Below are 20,403 nucleotides of genomic sequence, written 5' to 3'. Positions count from 1 at the left end.
ATATTCTTTATTTCTCTTGTAATGCATGCCTGTCGTTGTTATTATAAGTTAGAATGGGACCAAAATATTCTTAATTTGCTTATGTTGTTGCTGGCGCAGAATAATGCTTATGACACAATAGTGCTGTTTGAATTTTTCTGCAGTACGTCTTTCGAACTAGCAAGTATAATTTATTGTCCTGGTTTGCGGTGTGTCTGTGTCTGTGTGTCAGTGCTGTAAACAGTAATGATGAGATGTAATATAGATATGCTACTGCTTTAGAGGTAGATGGAAAAGCAGATACAATATGGAGGTGTATTACGAAGCAATGGCGAGACAGTACTGCAGATTCTGCCTTATTCTACGGCCCTTCATCGATTCTTTTCTTGACTCCATGCCTAAATGTGAAGTGATAAGCCGTACAGTTGACCGATTGTTTGGCTGAATTGTTGAACCATTTATTTATTTATTTATTTACTCATTTATTTATTAGCAGCTCTGGGGTTTAGATGCTATTTTTTAAAATGTAGTAGCCCTGAACTCAGAATTACACGGGTTCTCAGGGTGTGACGCCTCACCCGAAAAAAAGAAAGGCTTCGCAAGTTTAACTTGCAGAAAGAAAATGCCTTTAGTTAAATCTTATTCCCATTTGCTATGCCATTCCTGCCCCGTCCTTCTCTTTTAGAGTTTCTCTGAACTTCTGTTTATGCAGTGCTGCAACTGAGGTCCTGGTCCTGTGTTCAACATTATCCCGATATTTAAATCCAATGTTTTATCACTTTTTTTTTTCCCCGCTTTGCTTTTGTGTCCGGCTCAGCTTTGCGATTGACACGAAGGAAGCTTGAATCCGAACAAAATCGTCTGTGCATAAATGCTTTCCACAGTTGCAGTTTTGTCTGCAGAATGCAGTTGGAAAGAGGTGCACGTCTCCGACTGTGACGTGAAACGCGGCACCTCCAGGCAATTGCACTTAATTAGCTTTTATTTGCTAGTGGGACAGGGAGGAACCTGCATCACAAACAGGAGTTGTGATGGTGCCGAGACACAGCCTGTTGCACACCTACTGTAAAGACATATTCTGCACCGCGCCGCTGGTGCTGCAGTAAAATGCAAAAATCTTTCTTTATTTTTTCCCCCACCATGAGCAATAAGTCTAGTGCACCAATGGTGTATAAAAACTTTACGTAATTGCATATCAGTATGCATGATGGACTGAGAGGCAAAAGAAAATAATTCATATTCAGTTTTTTTGTACTTTATACTGTTCATACATATGTGTATATATATATATATATTATATATATATATATATGTGTGTATATATGTGTATGTATGTGTATATATATTTATATATATTCTTGGTGTATCTGCAGTGTCCTCAGCTATTTGTTGTCGCCAACTGTTGCCGTAACCGCCGCCAGTTTTGTTTCATGTAGTGGCACCGTGCCAGTCTTCCCACCTGACGTTTGGCACAGTGCGGCGTGGTGTGATAATCGATGATCGGGTCATCGATGCACTTCAGCGCTTCGCAGCGACGAGAATTGAACGCTTACGAGACGGACCGCCTGTCAGACGACGGCCAAGGTCTCGCCCTCAGCCAGCTGAGACAAATGTTATCCTAAACAGATATCGCATGATTTATTTCTTAGTGCTTAACAAATTGTGTTTGTGTCCTTAAATGGAAATAAGTGGAGGGGACAGTGAGTAGGGGGGTTTGAGTGTTATGGCACAAAGCTTTGTTGTAAGAGGGGAGTTCAAAATAACATTTAGGTAATTTCAAAATGGTTTTAAATTGACCAAATTTTTTTACATTGACCAAAGTTTTATATAAATATATATATATATATATATATATATATATATATATATATATATACCTCTCAATTAAAATTATGTTAATTAAAAATGATTGTATATACTAATTAAAAATATATTAATTAGCAAAATAGATACCAAGATTAACTGTGTTCTTAAATCTTTTTCTTTTTGCATCATCAGCCAATGTTTTTTGGGGGGACCCATTTCTTTGTGCATACATCGGTTAGTATTTGCTTGTCATTGTTCGGCATAAGCTAAGCATTTGTTTATTCATTCTTTTCACAGTTGGATAGTTCAGAACAGTCCTGTTGACACAGTGGTTGCATTCACACACTATCAACAGGACACGGAAATAATTCCAAGCACATTTGCATGTTTTTTCCTTCAGTGTTTTAGTCCAAACAAATAACAGGCCATGCACTAACACATTCATTGGCACCATATTGCCAAACTTATGGTTGCTCGCAAATGTTTTTTCAACAATTATTTCTTGTGTTCAGTTACACTTCATCTGGGTATATTTATTTAACAAGTAAATCTGATAGCAGCTTGAAAATACTTCCAGGTATTATGTGTGCCCGCTTTTGGTGGTCCCAAGGCCAGCCTTACTGTATCACGGATACAGCAAATCTACTGCTCTGGAAGGCTGCTTCAGTAATGTTTGACACGTCCAACCAAAAACTTTCCCAAGTCTTATTTTTGTTTTCAATCAGCCACAGAACAGCCCCTTAAAATGCATTCTGAAGTTTCTCGAGAACACGTCTGCAATCATTGAACGTGAGTTAGCCGGTTGTTTTCAGATAGCCTGCTATTCTGTTTAATAAAAACCAAAGTTGTGTGCGTGCAGGTTATTCAGTAATCTTCAGTTGTGATTTCTTGCTGAAAGTGAAAATGGAAAGCAAAATGTGATGTGCTGGTTTAGTTTTGACAGAAAAGGTTGTCTTAGAAAGCACCCCTAAGATCTGTGACTGCATGTATAATTTGCACCTTGTCCCAAAGCTTGCTAGTAAAAAAAGATCAGTGATTCCACCCACTAATTTGCCAGTGGAACCTTCAGCTTACAGATTTGGGGTACTTTTCCCATTTACTGTGGATTATAAAATCAGTTTAATTCAAAAGGAATAGAATTTACCCTATTTTTCTCAATGGCGAATAACACTTCACGTCTATTTTTAGCAAATCCAGCGCTTCCTGTTTGTTCATTCTTCTCATCGCATGAGAAATACTCGACATCTTTAAAATTTTACAGTTTTCAAAAAAAAAAAAAAAAGACAAATCTTTTAAGCTGACTCCCGACAGAAGCATGTCACGACTGCGCTGCATACCGAACATCGTATGACAGGCAGGCCACGTTAACTGTGATCAACAATACAGTAACAAACAATTAAATAATAAAAACACGCCTCGGGTGCTTCTCTCGGTATTTGCTATTATGACATGACCTGACACGACTATTACGGTTATTATGACTATTATGTGTGACCATTTTCCCATGCTTTGAAAGTTGGAATTAATCCTGAAAATCAACGTGTTTGGTAGTGTTTTGAGGATTAGTTGGTTTTTACTGCGTTATCAAACCTTATCAAAACAGTCTTTTTTTCGCCCTCTCTCTCCCTGTGAGCAAAGGAATGAGGTTTCGCTTTCCGATTGCATTAAAATGTCTAGCTAATAAAATTCTAGCTAATTTTGTAAGCCAGCTGAACAAAGACAGGGACATTTCTTATGTCACATGTTGTGGGAGGGAGTTTGTTTGGAGGCACAGGCCTCCAAAGCGGTCATGTTTTTGTGCGTGGAAAGGGCGTTTTAATTTAGGCAACCGGGCTAGTGGAGACTTGGCTTCCGGCCTTTTGGCCGGATTCTGCTCCCTCTGCCTGGGGGGCTGCTCCGTCTGCCTGGGGGGCTGCTCCCTCTGCCTGGGGGGCTGCTCCCTCTGCCTGGGGGGCTGCTCCCTCTTTGAGTGGCGCGTGGAATAGGTGCGTGCGGCGGGCCGCTCGAATGGAAGGGAACACCGCGCGGCGGAGAGTGAGTGAGGATGTGAGTGTGTGCGAGGGCGAGGGTGTGTGAGTGTGTGCAAGGGTGAGTGTGAGTGTGTGCAAGGGTGAGTGTGTGAGTGAGTGAGTGTGTGTGAGGGTGAGTGTGTGTGTGTGTGAGTGAGTGAGTGTGTGTGTGTGCAAGAGTGAGTGTGTGTGTGTGTGTGTGTGTGTGTGTGTGTGTGTGAGTGTGTGCGATGGTTAGTCACCCATACAGGAAGGAGTTTTGTCATGCAGAGTACTGCTGCTGTTCAGGCCTAGGCCTTACGTGTTGGGCTGCTGCTTGCACCCAAAAAAAAATAAAACTGTTTCTTTGAAGTGCCCGCTGTTACCTTAGATATGTTTGGAATTATATAATAATATATTATTATTTTTTGTGCAAGGTATTCTCCAGTCCCACCCCAGTGCGTTGTAGTTTCCGTGAAAATGTTTAATTGCTCAGTTTGATGCATTCATCCTAGTAATTAATTGGCCTACTTAATTAAATAATTTTCATTAAATAAGGTTAACCTTTCACCTGTTTTTCGTAAGTGTGAATTGGTCTAGTCTGCGGGTAAAACCTGACTGATCCCTTTGAAGAGTAGGTTTTTTTTAGAATGTTTTTTTTTTCTGAATTCTACGTGAGTGTCCTTGAAACGCCTTTGCCTTAACAGTTACCAGCAGCGATTGTGACGTCATCATTAAAATTCTCAGTTAAGAACGTTCCGGTCACACATTCAAAGGGGCTAATTTTGCAGTTGGATTTTACGTGGGGAAGGTTCCATTGGGTGGTCTCTGGGGGAAGGCTGGCCAGTGAGGTGGGCTGGAGCAGCACTGGGCTGTGTGATGGGAATTAGATGTGGGTGGGATGGAAGAAGAGAGGTGATATTTTCTTGTGCCACTTGTAATTGTGTGTCAGGCCATCTTTGTTTTTTTTTTGCCATGGAATCAGCAAGTTCTGGTTTATCACAGTGATTCAAGGTGTTTCCACAGTGGTGGCCATCCACCCACTATTTGCCTTTCTGTTTTATTTATCTTCAAAATGTGGCTTGAAAAAAAATGTGTAGGTAGGACTAGAGTGAAGACTACATGAAATGACAAAAAGATTTGTGGTCTTTTTGTTTTCACAATCTGGACTAAGCAGATGAAAGCAACAAATGTAATGACCGATAAATATGTTTTCATATAGCCTATTTAATATGTCCTGTTTTCATTTTTTGTTCATATATCAGAATGTATCAAAGTGCATTGCTGTCAGATACTGTGCCCAAATTGGCCATGATTTTGGCTCGATGCATCGGCTGAATCTGTACCGAATTAAACTAGTTTGAAATGAAAACTCTTAAGTTTCTGCATGGACCAGAAATAGGAAAAATGGAAAAATTCAACAAAAAAATCAACTGGAATGGACACCTGTAATTGCGTAAATAAGTCTTATTATGCGTGTCTTGTTTGACATCTTCATTTTTGATCATTCTAGACCCCCCCCCCTTGAACAGCTCTCTTTCAGATATCAGCAAACGCACCCAGCCGTGCTCATTGGTCACAGATGCCAGCGCTGTAAGCCTTTCACGCTTCTCAGCTTTTTTTTTTAACGATTCGCAGAATTTCAAGGTTACCCCTGGAAAAAAGAAAAAAAAAAAACGAGTCCATGCATGTCAATCAAGGAGTTCTGCGCCGCTCCGGAGAGTCCTTCTCGACAGCCGCGCGCGGCTTCTCGAAAAGTGGGCCGCGCACGGCTGCGTCGATAGCGTGTGTGCTTCGAGGGTGCAAATCGATCATTTCCTGTCTTTACGAGCTTTGATTGCACTGCCCCCCGTTGGCTGCTGTGAGCCGCGCGGGCCGCGCGCGCTTTTCTCGCCTGACGCCTTTCGTCTGGTGTGTGCTCGGGTACGCTTTCCGCCATGTTTACCTCCTGCTACTAATGAGCTTCGGCCCAGGAGTGGTTTTTCCTGCCCAAGGAGAGGAACCGGTTTCTAGCTTTCTCTCTCTCTCTGTCCCCCCTCTCTCTCTCTCTCTCTCTCTCTCTCTCTCTCTCTCTCTCTCTCTCTCTGTCCCCCCCTCTCTCTCTCTCCCCCCTCTCTCTCTCCCAATTTACTCTGTCTCACACTATGTTGTTCTTTCATTCTCTGCCGTGCCCTTGTTCACTCTTTCTTTATCTACCTTTAACTCTCTCTGTTTTTGTTCTGTCACTCTCCCCCCCCCCCCCACCCCTCTCTCTCTCTCTCTCTCTCTCTCTCTCTCTCTCTCTCTCTTGCTCTGTGACTGTTGCTTCCTACTTCCTGCCCGGGCTTGCGTAGCGGTAGTATCCTGTTTTGCGATGGTTGGTGCGCGCGCGTCCCTCCCCGTGGACGACGACGGGGGGGGGGGGGGATGGGGGCTCGGAGCAGGGGTGTCAGCTGCTCTCGCACAGGATGTCCTGAGCCAGTCCACTGCGGCTTCACCCCCCCTCACCTCTCAGCCCCCCTACCCCCCACGCCCCGCTTTGGGCTGCTCTTGGTTTGGCCCCCACCACAAGTTTGCCCTGCCCTTGGGGACCTGCTGGTTCACGCTGTGCCAAAGATTTTTGGGAGAGGGCGTGTCCATTCACCTGTTTCCCATCGATGGCTTAGTCATACGCCTAACACATACGCTGCATGTGCTGCTATAGCCACCTCCACTCTTCTGGGAAGGCTTTATGTTGGACGTTGGAGCATTTGCTGCAGGGATTTGCTTCCATTCAGCCAGAAGAGCATTAGTGAGGACGGGCACTGATTGGGCGATTAGGCCTGGCTCGCAGTTGGCTTTCCAGGTCCGGGCTCTGTGCCGGCCAGTCAAGTTCTTACACACCGTTCTCGACAAAACCATTTCTGTATGGTCCTTGCTGTGTGCCTGGGGGCGTTGTCATGCTGAAACAGGAAAGGGCCTTCCCCAAACTGTTGGGGAAGCACAGAATTGTGCAGAATGTGATTGTGTGCTGTAGCATCAAGATTTGCCTTCAGTGGAACTAAGGGGCCTAGCCCAGATCAAGGGGTGTCCAAATACTTTTGGTCATATAGTGTACGTCTGTCTTGGTTACATGTCCCTCCTCCCACTCAAAATGGTTTAATATGCACAGGGTGGCGTTGTTCTACGAAGTTCACCCCCAACAGACCCCATTTGTGTGTGCGTGTGCATGTGAGAGAGAGAGAGAGAGATAGAGAGATAGAGTGAGAGAGAGATAGAGAGAGAGAGAGAGTGAGAGATAGAGTGAGAGAGAGAGAGAGAGAGAGAGAGAGAGAGAGAGGACTATAAACATACGCATGCTGCTGCTCACCTCAGTTTGTTGTGTTTTACCGACTGACATGAGCGTTTCCAAGGTGATCGTGCTCCTGGCCTGTGAGTCACTAGGCGAAATGGGTTTGTCATAATGGACGGTCGGTGATGCTTTTTGCCTTTGTTTTTGTTTAATTTCACATCTGGTATCAGGCCATCAGCGTTTATATTGGATAGTCAGATGCAGGCGATGTGCATTCAGATGTTCCAGACCTCAGTATTTTTTTGGTTATCGTGTGTGCGTGTGCGTGCGTGTGCGTGCGTGTGCGTGCGTGTGCGTGCGTGTGCGTGCGTGTGCGTGCGTGCATGTGCCCATGTAAACATTTTAAACAACAGGAGGAACACAAAAAAAAAGCTTTAAAGATGAACTTTAACATTTTAACAGTTTTAATAGGCTAAGCACTTTATAATTCTTCCCTAACCCCCACACACGCACACACACACGCTCTCGGGTTTTCCATTTGCTAGCCTAATAAGTTTGAACTGCGACAAGTTTCCACGTCTCTCTCTCTCTCTCTCTCTCTCTCTCTCTCTCTCTCTCTCTCTCTCTCTCTCTCTCTCTCTCTCTCTCTCTCTCTCTCTCTCTCTCTCTCTCTCTCTCTCTCTCTCTCTCTCTCTCTCTCTCTCTCTCTCTCTCTCTCTCTCTCTCTCTCTCTCTCTCTCTCTCTCTCTCTCTCTCTCTCTCTCTCTCTCTCTCTCTCTCTCTCTCTCTCTCTCTCTCTCTCTCTCTCTCTCTCTCTCTCGCCTCCTGCCGCTCTCTAGTTCGGGAACAATACTGGGACCCGCCGTTGTTCAGGAGAAGTACCTGTTGCTCTCGTCGCTCGACAAAGAGCCGGCCGGGTCTCCATGGAGACGCACAGCTGCTCCGTCGCTGTGTGCTAAAGGGCTCTATTTGCCGTGCAGCGCGGAGTCAGGCTGGCAGGGGCAGTCATTGTGGCGGTACATGTGTCCGCTGTCTGCCCCCCCCCCCCCGTCCCCCCCTTCCCCCCCCCAGCTCAAACCCCCCCCGGCTACTCCCGTCTCTGGTACATCAGATGTGCACCACCGTGCGCGCACACAGACCGCTTGAAGTGGGCCGACCTCCGAATCCCGGTATGATATTAAAGAGTGTCCAGGCTTAGAAATCTCTGCATTTGTCGTCTTCTCTTTTGTTTCTTCTTGCCTGAAGGAAAAAAATGGGGAGTGAGTGGGGTGGTGGTGGGGGTGGGGGGGGGGGGGGGGGGTGGGAGAGGAAAAAAAAAAAGACCCTTCATGAACATCCTTTATCCCTCTCCTCTTGTACTTCTTTATTCTGAGTGTGTTTTTGTGCTCCATCTATTCAGCCCCCCCCCCCTCCCCCCCCCCCCCCCCCCGTATCTCAAATGAATGCCACCGTAGCCCTTTCGCCGAAGCACAATAACAGAACTGTTTTAGACCCAGAAAGCAGGATAATGGCTCTTGCTTTTTAACCTGCGTTTCTGAAAAGCGCTGGCGGGGGGATGTGTGGGGGGGGGGGGGACAGAGTGGGGGGGGGGGGGTGGAGGGGGGCCCTGCCGGTTTCTGCGAAGAGCCCCAGAGTTGTGTCATCATCCTATTTCTGCGTCTTATTTTAGACCGCTCTTGGAAAAAAGCGGCAGGCCGAGATCCGGTTTGGTTCAGGCGCACGGCCGGTTGAGAGGAGCGTGGAGCCGTGCGAGAGCGCGGACGAGGCGTACGCGGGGGGCGGGGGGCGGGGGGGCGACCGAAGGGTTACCTGGGGGTAACGGTGGCCCCCCGGGGGGTGATCCGTCAGAGAGCCGTCTCTGGTGCTCGGCTCGCCTGCGGCGGTCTGAAGCGGCCCGGCGCCCGTTCGCTCTGGCGTTCCCTCGCCGTGGAGACGGAACGCTGGTGAGCGCGTCGTTCGCTATCAGGGCTCCCTTCGACCCCCCCCCCCCGCCCCCCCCCCCCCCCCGCCTGTGGGGCATTTGCATCGGCTTCTTCCCCTTCCTCCGTGGAAAACGCCAGCGACGCGCAGGAGGCGAGAGGAGGGGACAGGCTGGGGCTGCCCCCTGCAATCAAAGCGGAAAAGAAAAAACAGGAACAGACCCCCCCCCCCTCCCCACCCCTCTCTGCCCCCCCCTTCACCCCCGTCCCCTATCAACTGCACCCAAAGCCCTGAGTCCGGCCATTGTGCAGTAACATGGGGCAGAAAGGACACTCCCCCCACCCCAGCCTCATTGTGCAGAGGGGGGGGCCCTTTTTTTTTTTGGGTTCCCGAGGCACAGGTGACGTTCGTTAGGATTCGAATGCTCGTGTTCCTCAGCCCGGCCCTCAGCTCATTGACCTGGTACTAGAGAGATCAAAAGGACCAACGAGCACCTGAGAGAGCCTTTGTGTTCGCCCCCCCCCCCCTCCCCCCCCCCCCCCCCCAGACTCGTCTGCCGAACGAAGGCACAGACGGAGAGAGCAGAGGTACCGCGTGCTGCTGAGGCTGCTGTGGCATCGCGGCTGAAATAAAAAGTATGAACATTATTTAAAAATGTAAATACGTACGCATATTTTAAAAATGTTTTTTACGTTCCCGGGACAGTATTTGGTAGAAATCTGAATTGAGTTTGCACCTTGTCGCTCGTGGCGAAAGGGTGCGCTATCTTTGCGCTCCATTCCGAAAATGATTCAGAGTGATTTACGAAAGCTCGGGCCTTCGGGCTTTGGCTCGGTCCCGTCCCGTTCGCAGTCCGCACGGGACCTCCCGCCAGCCCTCGCTCTTCTTCGCGAACTTGTCCTGGCGGTCGGTTGCACGCGCGGGAGCGCCTGGAGACATTTCCCTGTTTCGTTTGCGTGCTCACTCACGCAACTCACTTGCGGTTTCACTCGCGGCGAACTCGCGCCGTCGCTTCTGCTCTCGTTCGATGCCTATCTGGAGATGACGGCGCGCTTTCCTGCCGCAGGTCGCTGGCGCAGCGGCGCATTTGAGGAATACATTATGCAAATGCAGCCCGGCCTGCCCGGGACTGGTCTCTGTTGACTTACTCTTCCAAGCACATGTGTCCTAGAGAGAGTGAGCGTGAGAGCTGGAGAGAGGGCGACAGAGAGGGAGAGATACAGCGAGAGAGAGTGTGAGAGTTGGAGAGAGGGAGAGAGAGAGTGTGAGAGTTGGAGAGAGAGACAGAGAGAAGAGAGTGTGAGAGTTGGAGAGAGAGCGAGAGAGAGAGTGTGAGAGTTGGAGAGAGAGAGGGAGAGAGAGACAGAGAGAGAGAGAGTGTGAGAGTTGGAGAGAGAGAAGAGAGTGTGAGAGTTGGAGAGAGAGATGGATAGAGAGACAGAGAGCGTGAGAGTTGGAGAGACAGAGAGAGTGAGTGAGTGTGAGAGTTGGAGAGAGAGAGGGAGTGAGTGAGTGTGAGAGTTGGAGAGAGAGAGAGAGAGAGAGAGAGAGGGGGGAAAACGCACTTCCACTCAGCGTGTAGATCAAAGCAGCGTGTTTTCCGGAGGATTCTCACAGGTGGCGTCGCCGGCGGCGATGGCGATGGCGATGGCCTGTCTCGCGGCTCTCGGAGGGGGGGAGGAGGTCCGTCTGGGGGGGCAAAGCTCGGCGCACGCGGGCGAGCGAGTAAACGATCGCTTTACTGAGGCGAGCGGTAAGCCGCTTTTCCACCGCATGGTACCGGCTCGACTCGACCCAACTCGCCAGGTACCAGGTACTTCTTTTTCCACTGCAGGTGGTACCACCGTCAGTGTGGCTGGTCGTCATTAGCGACGCCGCATGAAACTCGTTGCTCTGACCAATCAGTGGTCTGCAGTGTTTTCACGTCACCTTAGTTTCGGTATGGCCTCCGCTCGCTTGGAACCTCGACGGAGGTGATACCAAAAAATGGTACAAGGTACCGGGTACTATCCACAACTTTTGGCCCGATGGAAAACCAAAAAAAAGTCGAGTCGAGTCGAGTTGAGCCGGTACCACGCGGTGGAAAAGCGACTTTAGATCGCTGACCTGTGGCTGCGCTCCAGCAGCTCTTAAAGCTGAACCGGGTGTTTCCTAGTGCGCGCTACGGCGAAACTCGCCAACGCCAGATTCCTCGCGCTCACCTCAGCGGGGAGGGAAGAGGAACGTGCGCGGGGCTGGTGGGACGGTTTAAGACGGGGGGGGGGGGGGGTTTTGTGGCCTGTGGCTCGGGGCCAAGGGCTTGTGCCGTTCACAGAAAGTTTTGGGGTGGGTGGGGGGTGTCTGCGGAGCCCCGGCGTTGTTGGTGCAGAGGTGTCGGATTTCACCGTCGGGGGTGGGGGGGGGGCCTCCTGTGCTGGCTGCTGTTTGTGGTGCTGTGTGTTTATTAACCAGCATGCACTGCCTCACAGCTCTCCTTTCTACCTCCAGCCTCTCTCTCTCTCTCTGGCCTCTATCTCACAGTTAGCCTCTCTCTACCTCCAACCTCTCTCTCACAGTTAGTCTCTCTCTACTTCCAGCCTCTCTCTCACAGTTAACCTCTCTCTCTCTCTCTCTGGCCTCTATCTCACAGTTAGCCTCTCTCTACCTCCAACCTCTCTCTCTACTTCCAGCCTCTCTCTCTCTCCATTCTCTTTCTCACAGTTAGGCTCTCTCTCTCTCTCTCTCTCTCCGTTCTCTTTCTCACAGTTAGGCTCTCTCTCTCTCTCTCTCTCTCTCTCTCTCTCTCTCCGTTCTCTCTCTCACAGTTAGGCTCTCTCTCTCTCTCCGTTCTCTTTCTCACAGTTAGACGCCCTGCTAGCGTTCCGGTGCCGTTTTTTTTTTGTTTTTTTTGTTTTTTTTTTTGATCCGGTCCCGCGCGGACAATGCGTTGGCACGTAGCGGCGGTAACCCGCCAAACCCGTGCTGTTTTTTTTTCTTTTCTCGACGAGAGAAACAATGGCATTTGCATCAGGACAAGGCCCGCGGCGGGAAATGCTGCTCGACGTGTCGCGGCACCTCCTGACACAAAAAAAAGAAACAGAAGCGGGCGCTGGCCTTTCTTCTCCTCTGTGGGAATGATCACGCTTTCGCAGGTGCCGTGCCTCCCGGGCACCGCGCTGGCAGCCGTGTTGCCGTTCGCAGAAGAAGCTGGCTGGCGCTCTTTCGGGGAGAAGGAGGGGTGCGCGCCGCGCCGCGTCCGCGGTGCCCGGAGGTTCGAGAACGCCGCGGCTTTCTGCTCCACGGGGGGTTCACGTCCCGTCGGTCGGTCCGCTCTTTTCCGGGGGCGGCGGGGGGGGGGGGGGGGGGGGGGGGGGGGAGCTGTGGAGCATTTCCTGCGTGTTCCCTTGAGCATGGTGGATATGATGTCACAGGGGGCGGGGGGTGAGGGGAGGGGGGGTGGGTCGTGGGAAAGCGTGTCCGCACGCACAGCCCGCCACGCGCTTCTCTGTTAGCGCTTAGCTTTGCGTGCGGTGCTGGTCGTGCGGAGCCGCCAGGTGCGTACGGTGTAACAGTACAGACTTAATAAAAGAATACATTATTTTTATTCACAAACCAGTCCGGTGAGCTGTCACTGTCATAACGTGTTGACATGGCGGCATAGAGTATATTGTGTTGGATGTGTGTGTTTTTCTTTTAAAGAAATCTCTCCTTTTATGGACACGCCCACCTGAAAGGCTTCCTGACTCAGGCCTCTGATGAATGGGGGGGGGGGGGGGAACACAGTTCTCTCACTTTATTTACTCGCTGTGCAGTACAATGGGTATCCAGAGCAAACCAAACACGAGCCTCCCACTTCGTTTACGACCTTTTTGTTTCTACGGCTACGGCTAGCCGTGCTTGCAGCAGAAACTCGGGGCCGTCCAAACCGCCTTTCTGGGTGTCTCACACGTGCGTGCGCTTCAGGACGTCTGCGGTCGCTGGCGAACAGCGAAAGGCGCTCGGCTAAACGGCGGCGGTGAAGTCGCTGCAGCGTTTCTGTGCAGCAGAGACACAGTGACTTGCCTGTTTCTGCAGCAGAGATGCAGTGACTTGCCTGTTTCTGCAGCAGAGATACAGTGACTTGCCTGTTTCTGCAGCAGAGATGCAGTGACTTGCCTGTTTCTGCAGCAGAGATGCAGTGACTTGCCTGTTTCTGCAGCAGAGATGCAGTGACTTGCCTGTTTCTGCAGCAGAGATGCAGTGACTTGCCTGTTTCTGCAGCAGAGATGCAGTGGCTTGCCTGTTTCTGCAGCAGAGATGCAGTGACTTGCCTGTTTCTGCAGCAGAGATACAGTGACTTGCCTGTTTCTGCAGCAGAGATGCAGTGACTTGCCTGTGTCTGCAGCAGAGATACAGTGACTTGCCTGTTTCTGCAGCAGAGATGCAGTGACTTGCCTGTTTCTGCAGCAGAGATACAGTGACTTGCCTGTGTCTGCAGCAGAGATACAGTGACTTGCCTGTTTCTGCAGCAGAGATGCAGTGACTTGCCTGTTTCTGCAGCAGAGATGCAGTGACTTGCCTGTTTCTGCAGCAGAGATGCAGTGACTTGCCTGTTTCTGCAGCAGAGATACAGTGACTTGCCTGTTTCTGCGCAGCTTCCCTTTTAGTTTTGTTTTTTTGGGCTCAAAAGACCCGTCCATTCTCTTCACTTTCCCCTCACCCAGCATGGTTTTCGAGGCTTATTCGATTGGATGCTGAAGGCGACGGGCTTCCGGTACTTTCGCGTTCCGTTAAAGTCATGTACCGCGAGTCGGGAGCAGGTCTAGCGCGGCGCTCTTCCTCCCCGGTCCTGACGGGCCGCAGGGTCTGCTGGGTTTTGTTTCGCGGCCTTAATATCAGCAACCGGTTCAGACCCAAGAAACCAGTTACATTACATTACAGGCATTTAGCAGACGCTCTTATCCAGAGCGACGTACAACAAGTGCATCAGTTCAAGGTGCGGAGGTGCAAAAGAAACACACTGGAGTGAAGTAAAGATCGTAGTGCCAGAAGCGACCACATAGATCAGGACTCCAACCCTGTAGGGTAACCTGTTCAGAAAACAAACAAACAATCCTGCCAAGTACAAACTAGCACTGAAACCAGTTGAGGCGAATTAACTGTAATTGACTGTTTTAATTGGGCAAGTTGATCGAGTGTGAGCACCAGCAGGCTGTGCAGGCCCAGGAGAAAAGATGACCGGTTTAGGGTGAGGACCGAGCCGAAATGCTAACTGCTTCAGCTCTGAGTTCAGCGATGCTGGCCGTTGCCGTGGACTCTGTCTGTTTCCGGGCTTTTTTTTTTTAAAACTCCCGTTCCAAAGACTCTGGCTGGCTCTGCTGTGACCTGGCTCTCCGGGGTCGTCCGCTGTGGCCACACGTCCGTCTATCTGTCATCCCCCCCTCCCCCCCCGTCTCTGTCTCTCTCTCTCTCTGTTTGTCTTGGTGTCTCTCTCTCTCTCTCTCTTTGTTTGTCTTGGTGTCTCTCGCCCCGTGAGTCACTCCTCCCGTGAGTCCCCAGGATACTGAGGCAGGTTCCCACAGGAGGCTGTAGGGTGGCGGGGGTGTATTTTAAAAATGGCATTCTCACAGGCGCGGGGGGGGTGGGGGGGGGGCGAGGCTCCCCTGGGGGCCGGGCACTGACACGCTGGCGAGGGGGAAGGCCCGATAGAGATCAGGGAGCAGGTCCGCGGCGCAGGAAAGGGTGGTACTGCCCGGCTCGCCGGCCCCAGGGGCCGCGGCGCGGCGCTAAGAATAGAAAGAGACGGGCCGCCATGGCGGGAGAGCGCACTTGTTCTCATAGCCCCCACCCCCCCCACCCTTCATCCTCTTCCTCTTCCTCCTCGTACTCATACCGAGGGCCCAGGTTTAGGAGCGGGTGACTGGCACGACATGTGGGCTAAACCAAGTGGGCACCTGAAAGGGGGGGGGGAAGGGGTGTGTACATTGGTTATGGTCAACATGGTTGTGGTGGCGGACGTGGCGTTGGACATCCCCCCACTACTCGCCAGGGCCACAAAACCGCTGAATGGATTTTCTGTTTATAAAGCGGCTGTTTCTTCCTGGCTGTTTCAGTTCTGCCATCAGCCCCGCCGAGAGGAATCAAAAGGAATGGCGCCAGTTTCGCATTTGATGTGACCTTCATGCCCCTTTTTAAAAAAATCGCATTCTTGCTGAACTGCGCGTGTAGGAACCTTTCCCTACACGCGCAGGTGCAGCCTGCTTGTTAGTTACGGAGAAGAGTTTTGGTCTTTTTTTTGCGCAGTGGTATAATCCTCCTCCCAGTCCACCCCCCCCGTTCCCCGTGCACGGTTGGCACATTCCGCCCGTATTGTTACCCCGGTGAGGTTTCCTGTGGCATATTGCTTTTGTCCACCGCGCGTCCATTGTTCACACTTCCTTTGTTCCCCCTCCTGCAACAATGGATTTTTTTTTTCCTTTTTTTTTTTTTTTAAATATACTTTTTTCCCCCCCTCTGTTTCGTTTGTTTTGTTCTCTGTCTGGTGTGCTTTTTTTCCTGTTGTTTGGAAACGGCTGAATCGAAGTTCACAAAGGTTCACAAAGCCGTTCTTTCACAAAGCTCCGTCCGTCTCCCCACTGGCACCATGACGAGAGAGAGAGAGAGAGAGAGAGAGAGAGAGAGAGAGAGAGAGAGAGAGGGAGAGAGAGAGAGAGAGAGAGAGAGAGAGAGAGAGAGAGAGAGAGAGGGAGAGAGAGAGAGAGAGAGAGAGAGCAGGCTAGAGCCACGGTGTATTCAAAAGGCATTTTCAGCAGGCTGTTACCTGTTACCTTCATTTTTTTTTTACTTTGCATCAATAGGTTGTCATTCATGCGTAAGTGCAGGTCGCAGTCCCTTGACCCTGACCAGGAGTAAGCAGGTGTAGATAATGGTTGGATGGAGGTCACGGTGCATTTTCCCTCTCTGTGGGGAACATTTTTATTTTTAGGCCCGAGGAATAAAACGTTTGGATAAAGCGTGCGGTCGGTCATGGTGCCCTAACGAGTCGGGGTTTTTATAAACGCCCTGTACGGCCAACCAGCCGCTTGCCCTGGGTTTCATTTTCTCAATGGCGGGGCTTGTTCGTGCCGCCTTTTGGCCACGCCCTACTTGCCCGAGCGAGTCGCTCCTCTGCGTCCGATTGGCCCGAGGCTGCGCTGAGCAGGGCTCGGGGCCCGCCGGCCTCCTTCTGCGGGGCCACACAAAGCGCCACTGTTCCGCATGCAAAGCAGCCGGCCGTAGGATTCCGTAAACAAACTGAGGACGCGCTGTCGAGATAAGGCCCGGCCCTGGAAAGCATAGCGCCCTGGCGTGGGCCACGTGGAGCCAGATAGTGGGACTGGACGGGGCGAGGAGGAACTCTCTCTGCAGCAGACTGTGGCCTTCTCACTCACCGGCTGCAGAAATGTAGTCAAGCCTTAGATACGGCTTCTCTTTCATCTCGAGAGTTCTCGGGAGTTTAAGGAATCTTTTTCTTAGGGAACGTTCAGTTGAACTTTATGCAAGCAACTTAAAGAGTTCTTAAAAGATGTTTTATGTTTCTGTGTGATAAATTACTTCATTATTTTATTGGTCTAATCCAGGGCTGACCAAAAAACAGCTGGTGTGGGTGCAGGTTTATTTTAGCCCTGCATTAGGACACATTACATTACATTACATTACAGGCGTTTGGCAGACGCTCTTATCCAGAGCGACTTACACAACACCTTACCCGTTACACCACACTGTCGCCCTAATGACACCTTATTCAGCCAATGAACTGATCTTCTGTCAAGACCTTGATAAGTGGACTCGGGTGTCACAGTGCTGGGTCAGAAACCTGCACCCACACTGGCTCTTTTCAGATAAGACTGGACACCCCTGCAAGCCTGCTCTTTTTGTGGGTTTAACCTCCATCACTAACCCCCCTCTGACTTCCCCCCCCCCACAGGATGTGTCAGCCTGCCCCCCCATCCCTGCATCTTCAGGCCAATGGCAGCGTGACCATGGTGGGTGTGGGCGTGAAGCTAGAGGAAGAGGAGGGACATGGAGACGGGGGACTGGAGCCCCAGCGAGTCTCGCCCTGCGATTGGTCCATGCAGCCGCCCAATGAGAAAGCAGAGAGGCGCATGGGAACCCCGACCAGCACGCACTCATCCACAGTGAGGCCAACGTCAACTGCTTAGCAATAACTGCCATTTTGTGAATTTTGAGTGGAGATGAGATTGACAAATAGATGGTGCACATAAGTACCCTTAACCTATTCACCTTGTGTAGAGAATCATATATTGCTAATCATTCTGATCTCCAACTAGATGGTATTTTGCTGGTTAGTTTGCCCCCCACCCTCTACTCAGACTGTGCCAGTGGGATGGAGATTGGGAGTGGTGGGTGTAACCCTCGGGGGTCTTGTGTCCCGAACAGGAGGGCTCTCCCCGGAGGGAACAGGCACGCCGGCCGAGCTCTCTGGGCCAGGACGGGGGAAGGGGGAGTCACTACCGAGCGGACGTGCAGCCCATCGTTGGCGAAGGTAAGATGTCCGCCTGCCCGCTGTCTGCATCAACCAGAAGTAGGGCTGTGGTCAGACGGCATGAAAATGAGCTCCTCAGTGACCGAACACCTTCCGCACTATAGAGCCAATTCCTTCCCTGTTTGTGTCCATCTCTCCTCCATGACTCTCCTTCCTCCCCCCTGCAGTGGTGCCCACCATTGAGAAGCTCCTGGGCTGTGACTGGAGGGAACGCTTTTTGGGGAAGGGAGCAATGAGCGGCACTCAGCTGAAAGGTGAGGTGAAACGAGGGTGTGGTGTGGTGTGGGGGGGGTGGCGTTCACCCATGTCCTGCCCATCCTGACCTGCTGCCCTGTGCCCCCCCTGCACGCCCCCTCTAATGCCATCTGCCCCCCCCCGCAGGCACGCCGGAGAGCCTGGCAGAGAAGGAGCTGCAGCTGCTGGTGATGATCAACCAGCTGTCCACCCTGAGGGAGCAGCTCCTGGGCGCCCACTCGGAGCAGAGGAACATGGCCGCGCTGCTCCTGGAGAAGCAGCAGCAGCAGATGGAGCTGGCCCGGCAGCAGCAGGAGCAGGTGAGTCCCCCCAGCGTTCCTACGCAACCGCTCGGAATGTCGGACACCGCGGTTCCGCGTCGGAAGCGGACGTAGTTCCGTGTTCTAGTCCGGACGCTGGGCGCAAACGAGCAGACGTGGCCGCCCGCGTCTCGGATCACGCCGTGAGATTTCAGCGCGAGCGGAGGCCCTAAATGAACGGGGGAATGCCTCAAGCCTGGAAATCCCCGATCGCTGACATGACCCGGGACCGAGCGGAGGTTTCCGGAAACACGCGTGTGTGACACGGGGGGAACTACCGCTCGCAACCGGCACGCCCAAAATTTCACAGAAATTCAACAAGGTCTGATATCGTCCAGACGCTCTGTTTTTCCTGCAGTGAAACTGTATGGTTTATAAATGTATGTAAAAATACGGTCTTTGTGTGTGGCCCTGGATGAGAGTGGTAAATGCAGAGATGTTAATGTATCTGTCAGAACTGTGAACTTTCGTAATAAAAACGAAACTCCTTTTGTTGCATCTTCGCCCTGGTCCTGGAAGAACACATTATCGCTCCGCATCAGGACCTAGCGAGGGCGAGTGAAGTGTTTTTGCGAGAACAGCATGAGCATGTGAAGGAAATGATGGTGTGGGGCAGTGTGTTAATTTCCTGCCCCCCCCCCCCCCCAGCGCTGTGACAGAGTCTAACGCACACTCACTCTCTGATGCAGATCGCTAAGCAGCAGCAGCAGCTGATCCAGCAGCAACACAAAATCAACCTGCTGCAGCAGCAGATACAGGTGAGGCACACACACATATGCACACACACACACACACACACACACACACATACATGCACACACACATATGCACACACGTGCACACTCACACGTACATGCACACGCACGCACACACAAACCCACACACACACGCAAACGTACGTGCACATACGCACACGTACACACACAAACACATGCACACACACAAACCCCCCCACACACACACGAGTACATGCACATTCCTTGAGCGTGCGGACATTGCACGCACAACTCGGATCTCGCCTCGTTTAACGTGAGCCCCCCCCCCCCCCCGTGACCTCTGACCCCTCCCCGTGACCTCTGACCCCTCTGGCGTGCTGCTTGCTCCAGCAGGTGAACATGCCTTACGTGATGATCCCCGCCTTCCACCACAACACGCAGCCTCTCCCCGTCACCTCGGACACACACCCGCAGATGACCCTGCCGCTCCAGCCAATCCCCTGCAAGCCAGGTGAGCCTCTCCGGCCAATCCCCTGCAAGCCAGGTGAGCCGCCCTCACGCCACCGTCGCCTGGTTACAGAACAAAGACGCCTCGACGGGTCATTCATACGTGTCCTTTCAATTTCTGTTTCGGTCTGTCGCTGTGTGACAGTTCCTCGGTGTCTGTTCTCCTCCGCACCACTGTGAATCTCATGCTCCCAGTTACTGTACATCTCTTAATATTATTTATTACGTTATTGTAGTCGATGTTGTAATCAACAAGGTTGCGTTGAGGGACGTTGTATGTTTTTCACCATTAAAAACGCCAGCGGAGTGCGATCTTAGCCTTGGTGTTGTTAACGAAGCTGGAAATAAAGAACAGGACCACCGTAATCTTCATCTGTCCCCCCATATGTGTGCGGGCCAGGCTGAAAGACCATTCAGCCCGCGCATCGTAGATGTTTGCTGAAAACTGGGTTCGTCCAAAATTACCCATTAGCCGCTGTGTTTATCGGTTAGCTAATGGAAGAGTTATAAAGGCCTTTCTCCCCATTTTCCTGCTCGTTTATTTTTTTCTGTGTGTGACAAAGGCCGTCTCTCAGGACAAAAGGGAGGCAAAAGCAATTGTTAACTCCCAGGGAGAGAGAGGGAGAGGGAGAGAAAGAGGGGAGAACAAGAGAAAGGGAGAGAGAGAGAGAGGGAAAGAGAAAGAGAAAGGGAGAGCGAGAGATTGCGACCTAGCGGAACACAAAGGACGGAGCCGTCCGGGCAGAGCCCAGGCAGTTCAGCTGCGCGCTCCCCCCACCTCATTAAACTAATTGTCTTCGGATAAGCCGTAATGATTGCCTCCCCCCTCGCCCCCCCCCCACCCGCCCTTTTTCTTTTCTGTTTGTTTCCTGCGCTTTGCCCTCTTGACGGTGTGGGGTTATCGGGTCTGCGCCGGGGGGGACATTGTTCTCTCACCGGCAATAAGGAAAGAGGAAGACCGGCAGAGGCCCGCGATGCTCTGAGCCGCACTGAGCGCTCGAGGACAGGACTTCAAAGGAAACGCGCGGCCAACCACGAGTTCCTCATTCTCGCTCTCCTTTCCCCCCCCCCCGTCCCCTCGTCCTCCCCCCCCGTCCCCTGGCAGTTCACTTAAGGCACCGTTAATACCTCCTTTTGTGGTTTGACTGGGGTGGGTTTGAATTCACGCACGCTCCCGTGT

The 20,403-nt window shown here is 51.4% G+C and overlaps 1 protein-coding gene across 7 annotated transcripts in view; it reads left to right on the top strand.

The window, feature by feature from the left end:
- LOC118210490 (transcription factor SOX-13-like) overlaps positions 1 to 20,403 on the top strand; it is a 35,964-nt gene that overhangs the window by 4,916 nt on the left and 10,645 nt on the right. For 5 of the 7 annotated variants that reach the window (XM_035386688.1, XM_035386691.1, XM_035386687.1 and 2 more), the window contains 6 exons: positions 16,868 to 17,078; positions 17,341 to 17,446; positions 17,614 to 17,700; positions 17,828 to 18,000; positions 18,690 to 18,758; positions 19,107 to 19,227. In XM_035386688.1, coding sequence (XP_035242579.1) covers positions 16,869 to 17,078; positions 17,341 to 17,446; positions 17,614 to 17,700; positions 17,828 to 18,000; positions 18,690 to 18,758; positions 19,107 to 19,227 — 766 coding nt within the window. In that variant the 5' untranslated portion in view covers position 16,868. The remainder of the gene's footprint in view (positions 1 to 16,867; positions 17,079 to 17,340; positions 17,447 to 17,613; positions 17,701 to 17,827; positions 18,001 to 18,689; positions 18,759 to 19,106; positions 19,228 to 20,403) is intronic. The other 2 variants (XM_035386693.1, XM_035386692.1) reach the window with 1 other exon arrangement.

This window comes from Anguilla anguilla, chromosome 13, assembly GCF_013347855.1.
Source record: "Anguilla anguilla isolate fAngAng1 chromosome 13, fAngAng1.pri, whole genome shotgun sequence".
NCBI classification, from domain to species: domain Eukaryota; kingdom Metazoa; phylum Chordata; class Actinopteri; order Anguilliformes; family Anguillidae; genus Anguilla; species Anguilla anguilla.
This window is presented reverse-complemented; position numbering and strand designations above follow the sequence as displayed.